Consider the following 11,558-nt stretch of genomic DNA (forward strand, 5'->3'; position numbering starts at 1 on the left):
TGGAGTGTTAGTTTGGAATTTTCCTTTTTCTTGTGGTGAAGGTTCATTCATTTCTGCCGGGGAGCTACCCTGGATAATTTGACCGATTTTCGTGGGCTCTCTTATCTCCTAGGTGGGATTACCACATCACTGGGGATAAGTAATTCCTTCCATTCCTCAAGTATTATATTTGTAATATTGTCTCATGGTTTTAATTTTAAAGATACAAACCTATCTCGTGATCTTGAGTGACATGTCCATGTTTATTCACTTATACCTAATGTAAGCAGCCATATGTATAATAACTGACTGATTAGATGCACAGTCAACAAAAAAAAGTTTTGTAAAGAGGAAACTGGGACTGCATTCATCCCCAACACATCTGGGTTGCACCAACAGCCAGCGATTATTGCCTTATTTATTAACACCATTACTGACACCAGCTCCTGAGGAATTAGCCCTGTATTATTGTTCCCTTTCGCACTTTTGGTTCCCATCACCCAAATTAATTATTCATACCCAAGCTCTGTTTCATCGGAACAGGAGTAGGCCATTCACTACCTTGAGCCCTCTAAGCCTTGGTATCATTCTGGTGAATCTGTGCTGTACCCTCTCCAAGGCCGATATATCCTTTGTGACGTGCGGTGCCCAAAACTGAACGCAATACTCCAGATGGGATCTGTCCAATGTTCTATACAACTGAAACATAACTTCTGCCCTTTTGTAATCCAGCCACCTTCTGATAAAGGCCAACATTCCATTAGTCTTTCTGATTGATTTTTGAACCCATCTACTAGCTTTAAATGATTTGTGCACTTGAACTCTTTACTCCTCCACAGTTCGTAGTTTCTCACCATTTGGAAAATATTCCAATTTATCTTTCTGTGGTCCAAAGTGGATGACTTTGCAATTGTCCACATTAAACTCGATCTGCCATAGTTTTGCCCACTCACTTAATCTGTCTATGTCCCTTTGCAACTTCCTGATCCCGTCTGCTCGACTAACTGTCCCTCCTAATTTAGTATAACCTACAAACTTGGATATACAACTCTCTATTCCTTTATCCAAGTCATTAATAAAAATGGTGATGAGCTGAGGCCCTAGAACAGATCCCTGGGGAACACCACTTTTCACATCTTACCAATCTGACTACCTACCCTTTATCCCCACTCTCTGTCTCCTACCTCAAAACCAATTTCCAACTCAAGTCAAAAGGCTATCTCCAATCCCGTGCGATCTCATTTTAGCCAATAATCTGTTGTGCTGAACTTTATTGAATGCCTTCTGGCAGTCCATACAGATAGCATCCATAGACACTCCTTTCTCTACATTATTAGTTACAAATGTACACATCTGTTACATGAATCATATGAAGTAGTGCATCTACAGCACATTTTAGCACCGAATGTTTGTAGGATTCATTTCAGTTTCTATTGTTTCTGAACTTTAATCTTTTTCGATGCATATGAAAAACGTATATGTCTTGGAAGAGTATGACTTTCCAGCAGTTTTGCTGCCAACAATGACACAATTGTTGTATGTTTTTTATGAAAATAAATACACTCTGATTAACTTCAGTACAATCATCAATAGCAGTGTATTTAGTTCATTATTTAAAAAAATCATTCATCTTTATGTTTCACAGAAGCCTTTGAAGAAATATCTCAGCTCCACACCATGCTTTACCACTATAAGGGCTGTCTGTTTATCCTCATGATTGCATTTTGTAGTGTGCTGTACATATACTGTAAGACAGACACCAATCAGTATATTCAAAAATACATCTTCGGAATATCCCAGATGAAAAATAAAGCTGACCCAAATCTTCCAAATCCAACCACGAAATCTGGGATTATATTTGTGGAGACGACTGATAAAGTGGAGCCGACACCATTGGCGGTGTGTTCAGTGGAGTCTGCTGCTCGTTTAAACCCAGACAAACGTATTTATTACTTCATGAAGGGATTCAGTGGCAACTTAACACAGTATCCACACCCTGAGTATTCAGGCATCCCTTTGCTTTCCTCAATGAGTAATGTCGTCCTTTTACCCTTGACTGTCTCCGCACTGTTTGAAGACACTCCTTTGAAAGACTGGTATCAAAAGGTAACCAATTATTAGAAAACATTTTAATGAGTAAATTAGTTGTTTGATTGTAATTTTCTTTTTAAAACAGCAGTATCCATATAATATTAATGTGAAAATGATGAGAATGGAAGCAATATCCTCTGAGAAGTGAAGGTCGTTTTGTTGTTTACTATTTCTGGGCTGTACGGTGGACATTTCTGTTTGTAAATAAATGAATGGTGGTGAATATTGGATTTGCTTAAGGAGTGTGGTTCATAGTTGATTTTGGAGTCCCAATTTGCAGTATTTGAAAATCAAAAGTAAAAACTGAAGAGCACAAGACACCAGGGGGGTTATATTGGATAACCCCCGAAAACGGGCGCTGGGGTCGTGGTGCATGATTAACCCGCCCCCTTTTGTTGCGATGCAGGCAGCACGTAACATTCGTGCTGCATGATGTTTTAAATGATTGCTGCGTGCAGCCAGTGCTACCCATGCTGTGGATTGCCTGCATGCATCAGCAGGGGCCCCGATATTGGGAGTGGCCAGCGCTACTTAAAGGCAGCCTGCACCTCTTAAAGGGGAGGTGCACTTTGGCGTCAGGAAGTGCTGGAAGTCAATTGGGAAGTAAATCTGTGCTGGAATATAGTGATGATGTGGAGATGCCGGTGATGGACTGGGGTTGACAATTGTAAACAATTTTACAACACCAAGTTATAGTCCAGCAATTTTATTATAAAATCACAAGCTTTCGGAGGCTTCCTCCTTCGTCAGGTGAACGATGTGAAAATGAAATCCTCGAAATGAAATCGCATTTATAATTCACAGAACAATGCTTGGTGAGTACAGACAGTTTTTTCAACTGCCCGTTGCCAAGGCAATCAGTGTGCAGACAGACAGGTGTTACCTGCCAGGTCTCACAGAATATACAAATCACCAAAAAAAAACAACAAACAAAAAAAAACAGAGATAGAGAGGTAGAAACATAGAAAAGACAGCAACTGACCCGTTATATTAAAAACAGATAACATTTGTTCGCTGGTGGGGTAACGTGTAGCGTGACATGAACCCAAGATCCCGGTTGAGGCCGTCCTCATGGGTGCGGAACTTGGCTATCAATTTCTGCTCGACGATTTTGCGTTGTCGTGTGTCTCGAAGGCCGCCTTGGAGTACGCTTACCCGAAGGTCGGTGGATGAATGTCCATGACTGCTGAAGTGTTCCCCGACTGGGAGGGAACCCTCCTGTTTGTAGTGAAGAATGGCAGCGCCTGCGAGCGAGCGTGCACCAAGGTTCTCGGATGATGCACTAGAGGCATTGGTGCAAGAGGTGGACAGAAGGAGGGGCATTCTATATCCGCAGACGGCAGGAGGCCCTCCAGACATATGCTCAAAAGGCAGTGGGAGCAAATAGCAGACAAGGTCAATGACAGGAGCATTGTGCCAAGAACATGGATGAAGTGCAGGGAGAAGTTCAATGATTTGATACGTGTGGTCAAGGTGAGTGAGTTCAACTGTCAGGTGGCATCTCCTACCAACTGCATCACTAGCCCCATCCACTGCTCCAGGCACTACACCCCCACCGCCACCCCCCCCCGCCCCCATTCAACCACCTACCAACAAACTCTTCCAATCAGTACACAACTCTTCAAATCAGATGCTTCATCTCTCCCTCACACATTACCACTGTTGCAAGCCGCACATCCACAACTCACAGGCCACACACACTGGCAGCTATTCAATCATGACAGCCACATCACCCAAACATCTTGCAGGACACTCACTGACACTCTTCCCTCTTTCTTGCAGGGGAAGTTGGCACATAACAGGAGGTGGCAAGAAAGAACTGGAAAAGGACAGTCGCGCCTCCACGTCCTAACTCCCATGAGGAGGCAGTGCTGACCATCATTGGAAGGGCCATCACTCAGTCCGTGGCCACTGGTGGTGCTGGAGGTACCGATGGTGAGGGTCTCTGCATAACTAATCCTCCTTCTCACTTCCGACTTCTCCCTCATCCTACAATCTTTTCTAACTCACGTGCTGCAGATTCACGCACGTCTTACTTTCTCCTCTCCCTTCACCACAACTCAACCCGTGTCCCTTCGTCATTTCAGATACCGACGAACTGGAACCTGTCCAGTCAGAGGAGACAGAGGAAGACGACAGTGATAATGAAGACACACCGTCACTTCATCTTACACTTGCAGCCAACAGCTCAGAGACTGACACTGTGCGTAATTTAGAGGATAGGATAAGGAGGGATCTGCACGTGGTGAGACACCGGGCACAAGTGTGCAGGAGCCAGGGCAGGGGGAGCAGATACTGCAGGTGCCAGCTTGCTGGAGGGCGAGGTCGCACACTAATTCTGCTGCTGAGGAGTCAGACGATGACTTTGATGGGCTAGGTTACAGAAGAAGGCTGATGGTCATACACAACCTAATGCTTGGTGCACTGGAAAGCCTGAAAGAAAGCCTTCACACAATGTCAAGGGGTATGGGGGAGTCCAGCTCCAATTTGTCTCAGGGCTTTGTGCAGAGTATAGAGCCCATCCTACTCACATTGAACGGGTGGTCACCTCCATCAGCACACCTGTGGAACCCACCATGATACAGTGTCTGATGACCGATGTCACAGCTTCCATTGCAGCACAAACATCTGCCAACAAAGGCCTGACAGCTGCATTTGGAGGTCAGACTGCTGCCTTGGAAACTCAGACTGCTGCTTACAAGCTCAGACTGCTGCTATCGTGGCTCTGGGTACCATTGTTTGAAAGGGGCTTCTAGGGTGTCACAGCAGTCCAGCAATCTGTTCTCCAGCAGATCACCAGGATTGCTGATGTGCCGCCCCGGGAGAGTGGCAGTGGTGCCACGGAAGATTAACCTTCTGTCCTCCCTCAGGATGACAGTATTCCTGCTCCCATCCCTGGCCACTCCGCTAGTGCCCTTGCTGTTGCCTGTCAGCCATCCAGCTCAGACTGCTGTAACCCAGGCAGTGATGTTACTGTGTGAAGCCCGGCCCTCTAGGCCCAGAGCTGCTTGAGGTCATCCTCCAAGGCCATCTGCAGTCTCCTCAATTGAAGGTCAGCAGCTATCCACAATCCATGATCCAGCCATTGGGGATGCACTTTATCGGAACATTAGGAACAGTAAAGGCACACGAACGACAGACGCTAAGGGAATGCACAAGGGTGAACAGTCACATTTTGTATGAATCATTTCATGTGTTAATTTATATATGTGGATTTGAATTTGCATTTGGTGGTGGTTTTTATTTCTTCGAAAGTGAAATCAAACGTTATCGGGGGAAAACTCTTTTGTGGCTGGAGTCATACTTGGCACAAAGGAAGTTGTTTGTGGTCATTCTCTACCATCTACAAGGCATAATTCAGGAATGTGAAGCAATACTCTCCACTTGCCTGAATGGGGGGCAGTTCCAACACCGCTCAGCACTATCAAGGACAAAGGAATATGCTTTACGGAACCCCAAGCACTAGCTTAAACATTCAGTCACTCCACAAAGGGCATACCGTGGATACAGTGTGTACCAGAGGAACACAAGGCTTCTTCAGCAGCCCAAACACACAACCTCCACCACCTATAAGCACAAGGTCAACGGGTGCATGGGAATACGATCACCTCCACTTTCCCCTCAAAGTCACACACCATCCTGACTTAGACATAGCAACACAGGGACAGTGGAACACGAGTAGACCATTCTGTCCATCGAGCCTGTTCCACCATTCAGTTAGATCAGGGCCGATCTGTATCTTAACTCCATTTACCCGCTTTGGTTCCATACCCTTTAATACTCTTACCTAACAAAAATCTATCAATCTCAGTTTTCACATTTTCAATTGACCGAGCCTCAACAGCTTTTGTTGGGAGAGAGTTCCAGAATTCTACTACCCATTCTGTGAAGAAGTGCTTCCTGACTTCACCCCTGAATGGCCTAGCTCTAATTTTAAGGTTGTGTCCCCTTCTTCTGGAGTCCCCCACCAGCATAAATAGATTCTCTATCTTCCCTATCAAATCCTTTAATCATCTTAAACAACTCAATTAGATCACCCCTTAATCTTTGAAACTCAAGGGAATACAAGCCTAGTCTATGCAACGTGTCCTTATACTTTAACCCTTTTAGCCCCAGTATCATTCTGGTGAATCTGCGCTGCACCCTCTCCAAGGCCAATATATCCGTCCTGAGCCGCAGTGCCCAGAACTGAACACAGTACTCCATATGTGGTCTAACCAGAGCTCTATACAACTGTAGTATAACTTCCAGCCCCCTTGAGATAAAGGCTAACATTCCATTAGCCTTTCTGATTATTTTTTGCACCTGTCCACTAGATTTTAGTAATTTCTGTACATGGATTCCTACATTCCTGCTGCTCCACAGATCCTTGCTTCTTATCATTGATAAAATATTTGGTCTATCTTTCTTAGGTCCGAAGTGGATGACCTCACACTTCCCCACATTGAACTCCATCTGCCACAGTTTTGCGCACTCACTTAATCTGTCAATGTCCCTTTGCAATGTTCTGCTCCCATTTACACTACTTAGTGTGCCAGCTAACATGGTGTCATCAGTAAACTTGGATACGGGGCTCTCTATTTTATCGTCTCGGTCATTGATAAATATAGTGAAAAACTGAGGCCCCAGTACAGATCCCTGGGGGACACCACTAGTCACATCCTGTCAATTGGAGTACATATCTATTATCCATACTCTCTGTCGACCTTCTAACCAATTCCCTCCCCATGTCAATAGATTGCCTCCATTTCCATGCATTCTCATTTTTGCGAAAAAGTCTCTTGATGGACATGTTTCGCCGTTCCTTCATTTCACTGGATCAAAATCCTGGAACTTCTTCAATAATAACATTGTGGGAGCAGCCTCACCACATGGACTGCTGTGTTTCTTGGAGAAGGCCCAACATCACCTCCTCAAGGGCAACTAGGGATAGGCAACAAATTCCGGCCTTGCCAGCGATGCCCACATCCCGACAATAAATTTTAAAAAATCTTCACTCTACAAAATATGGTTTTAAGCAATACTGCAATGCTGTGAGCTGAATTCAGATTGTTCATTCTGGATCTGTGCAGTGTAATTAAATTTCTACGATGTGTCTTTATGCTCATAGATCATTTTCAATAAGAAAAGCTGAATTTTGAAGCCAACCAATTATCTCACCTATGTTTTGTTGACAGAAAAGTTAATTGCTAATGGCTTACACCTGTGAGACAGAGATTCCAACTATTAATACCTATAAGACAGAGATGGAGTGAAGGATAGAGAAAGATAAAGAGAGAGGCAGAAACACAGTCCTGGAATTTTCTGGACTGCACTTAAGCAGAAATTAACGCTGATCTTGCTGACAGGATCGAGGAAGGGGTCCAAGAATTTCAGGTGCACTGAGACGGACAGCACTTTAGCACAAGTCTTGGTAAGAAAATTGCTATCAAACTCCAGAAATCTCCCTTCTGCCAGTATCAGACTGTGCTGAGCTTGAGTTATGGAGTATAAATCTATGCCAGCGCATCACAGATGCCAATGCGTGAAATTCGCATTAGCTGCTCTGTTGCATGGGGAAGGGGTTATGTAAGTGAATGACAGAGGGTTTCGGCAGACGTATTTTGGAAGTGACGCAATCGATCGAGGAAATTTGGCATAAGGCTGGAGTAATCTGGTACACAATGCAGCTTTTACATTGTAGTTATGCCAAAAAGTTCAGCATCTTTCCTCATGTTAATTTGATATACATATTTTCCTGTTCAAGTTTAATTTTGAAAGCAAACAAATCTTCATTGAGTGAAACAGATAGAAAAGTAGGTTACAAGGAGTGGAAGAGAGGAAGTAAACAGGTTGAGGATGAGGGACGCTCTCGCACCTGCCCTGGGTGGGGGTGAGTAGCAATGGGGTGGGAGTGAATGGAGGATTAAGGGTGAAGTGAATAACATCAAATCCAGTGGGAGGTGAGGATACGGGGCGGAGTGGGTAGTTCGTAGGAAACATTGAAATATAGAAAATAGGAGCAGGAGTAGGCCATTTGGCCCTTCGAGCCTGCTCCACCATTCAATATGATTGTGGCTGACCTTCTCTCTCAATACCATAATCCCTCTCTCTCCCCATGCCTGTTGATGCCTTTTGTGTCGATAAATCTATCTATCTCCTTCTTAAATACTTTCAGTGACTTGGCCTCCACAGCATTCTATGGTAGAGAATTCCACAGGTTCACCACCCTCTGAGTGAAGAAATTTCTCCTCATCTCAGTCCTAAATGTCCTACCCCATATCCTGAGACTGTAACCCCTCGTTCTGGACCCCTCAGCCAGGGGAAACATCCTCCCTGCATCCAGTCTGCCTAGTCCTGTCAGTATTTTATATGTTTCAATGAGATCCCCTCTCATTCTTCTAAACTTGAGTGACTACAGGCCGGGTAGACCCAATCTCTTTTCATACGACAGCCCTGCCATCCCAGGAATCAGTCTTGTGAACCTTCGCTGCACTCCCTCTATCGCAAGTATATCCTTTCTTAGGTAAGGAGACCTAAACTGCACACAATACTCCAGGTGTGGTCTCACCAAGGCCATGTATAACTGCAGGAAGACATCCTTGCTCCTATACTCAAATCCTCTTACAATGAAGGCCAACATACCATTTGCCTTCCTAACTGCTGGCTGCACCTGCATGTTTGATTTCAGTGACTGGTGTACAAGACACCCAGGTCCCTTTGTACATCAACATTCCCCAATCTAGCACCATTTAAATAATACTCTGCCTTTCTGTTTTTCCTTCCGAAGTGGATAACTTCACATTTATCCACATTATACTGCATCTGCCATGTATTTGCCCACTCACTCAAATTGTCTAAATCGCCTTGAAGCCACTTTGCATCCTCTTCACAACTCACAATCCCACCTAGTTTTGTGTCGTCAGCAAACTTGGAAATATTACAATTGGTTGCTTCATCCAAATCATTGATATATATTGTGAATAGCTGGGGCCCAAGCACTGATCCCTGCGGTACCCCACTAGTCACTGCCTGCCACCCCGAAAAAGGCCCACTTTTTCCTACTCTTTGTTTCCTGTCTGTTAACCAATTTTCAATCCATGCCAGTATATTACCTCCAATCCCATGTTAGACTACTGATGTTAGCCTAACCAATCGGTAATTCCCTGTTTTCTCTCTCCCTCCTTTTTTAAATAGTGGGGTTACATTTGCCACCCTCCATCTGCAGGAACTGTTCCATAATCTATAGAATTTTGGAAGATGACAACTAATGCATCCACTATTTCCATGGCTACCTCTTTTAGTACTCTGGGATGCAAATTATCAGGCCCTGGGCATTTATCGGCTTTCAGTCTCGTTAATTTCTCCAGCACTATTTTTTTACTAATACTGATTTCCTTTAATTCCTCCTTCTCACCAGACACTTGGTTCCCTACTATTTGTGGGATGTTATTTGTGTCCTCTTCCGTGAAGACAGAACCAAAGTATTTGTTTAATTGATCTGCCATTTCCTTTCTCCCCATTATAAATTCTCCAGTTTCTGACTGTAAGGGACCTACATTTGTCTTCACTAATCTTTTTCTTTTTACATTCTTGTGGAAGCGTTTACAATCCACTTTTATGTTCCTTGCAAGTTTACTCTCATACTGTATTTTTCCCCTCTTAATCAATCTCTTGGTCCTTTTTCGCTGAATTCTAAACTGGTCCGTATCCTCAGGCTTGCTACTTTTTCTGGCAACTTTATGTGACTCCTCTTTGGATCTAATACTATCCCTAATTAGGGGATGAAGTAGTAGTACTGATGGGAATGAGGGGCTGATAGGAAGGAGATGGGTACTGGGAAGGTGAAGGGGTTGGAAATCTGAAATGGCACAGCCAGCACACTCTAATAATTTTAGCCTGAAATAATAATGTGACATTGTGTTATTTACCACCTTTCACAATAAACAGATGAGCACAGTGGGTATCCTATGTGGCCTCTGGTGTTTTATATTGTAATTAAAGGGAAGTTGTTAGCCTTGTGGCTTGCTATTCTATTAATGATACGCACAAACTCTTGCTTTATATGAGACTTGATTTGCTCAAATCTCCGTTTTGGTGTGAAACAAGTTTAAAGAATTGGCGAGAGGCCAATTGAAAAGAGCAAGTCCCAGTGTTACCTTTTCCATATTGCAGAAATTGCACTATCTTTGAAGAATAAAAAAATCTTACGCTTTAAAGATTTCGGGTTTTCTTCATTGGTTTGTTATTCCTTCAAAACACTTAAGTTATCACCTGTTGTGCCAGTTACAGGAAGGGTACAGATTCATACCCATAATTATGCAGGGAGAGATCATTGCAAAACAAATCAATTCAAACCCTCTTACAACCCTGGTTATAGAATGGCTTTGGAAATACCTGGAGCCCCTGCAAACTGGGGTTCTTGGCCGAGGAATGTCTTTAGCTTAGGGAGGAACAACACAATCTCGAGAAGAAATAACTTTAAATATGTTGAAAATGAACATTATAGATTACATTTTATGCTGTCCATTATATCACAGGTAAATCCAGATTTGGAAAGATTTTGGATCCATGTGCTTGCTGATGGCTGCAGGTTAGCACTGCTATGGAAATACGGTGGCATCTACCTGGATACCGACATTATATCAATGAAGCCTTTGCCATTTGCCAATTTTACCTGTGGAGAACAAGTAGACTATACCAGTAATGGAGCAATGGGATTTCATGAAAGCCATCCTTTTATGTGGAACTGCATGGAAGATTTTGTGGCCCATTATATTGGACACATTTGGGGTCAACAAGGTCCTCGACTGATAACCCGTGTTCTGAAGCGATGGTGCCTGTCTAATAACCTGGCCCACTTCACGGGAAAAGAATGCAATGGCATCTCTTTATGGATCACAAGGCGGTTCTATCCAATCCCATATCCAAGCTGGGAAAATTACTATGCTTCCTGGAAGAAGGAGCAAATAGAGAGTTTCTTCTCAGATACATACGGAGCACATGTCTGGAACTATAAGAATTCTATTAAGAAAAGGAAAGTAATTCCTGGAAGTGGATCATTAATGGAATATCTTTTTCAGGCGTATTGTCCAACTACATACAGAAATTTAATTCAATCTAGGAATAATCCAGAGTCACTTGACTTGGGCCTGAAATTTTGGGGACCAGGGAGGGCATTAAATGGAGTTCCAATGCAGACCTAATAAAGGCTCCAAGACAACACTAAAATGGCCAATTGCTCCCTTAGGAGTTTTTCAAAATCTCTACAGCATTTTCTCTTCTGCCCTTGCTGGGCCTCTGTCCCTGCTATCAAAGCGCACTCTAATAATTTTAGCCTGAAATAATAGTGTGACATTGTGTTATTTACCACCTTTCACACGTCCGATTTTCCTTCCAGCTGTCTGGCCTGGTGCCTCTAACACATCTGTACAGACGTGGTCACCTGTCAATTATTGCAATGAGCGTGACACCGTGATTTGTGTCTGTGTCTGAGCCATTAGTCACAG

The 11,558-nt window shown here is 43.6% G+C and overlaps 1 protein-coding gene across 1 annotated transcript; it reads left to right on the top strand.

Moving 5' to 3' along the window:
• Nucleotides 1-1,656: 1,656 nt before the first annotated feature.
• LOC137331154 (alpha-1,4-N-acetylglucosaminyltransferase-like) lies at nt 1,657-11,255 on the top strand. Its single transcript, XM_067994758.1, has 2 exons — nt 1,657-2,085; nt 10,590-11,255. Exons 1-2 carry the CDS (start codon nt 1,657-1,659, stop codon nt 11,253-11,255), a joined length of 1,095 nt encoding a protein of 364 aa, XP_067850859.1.
• Nucleotides 11,256-11,558: the final 303 nt, after the last annotated feature.

This window comes from Heptranchias perlo, chromosome 13, assembly GCF_035084215.1.
Source record: "Heptranchias perlo isolate sHepPer1 chromosome 13, sHepPer1.hap1, whole genome shotgun sequence".
NCBI classification, from domain to species: domain Eukaryota; kingdom Metazoa; phylum Chordata; class Chondrichthyes; order Hexanchiformes; family Hexanchidae; genus Heptranchias; species Heptranchias perlo.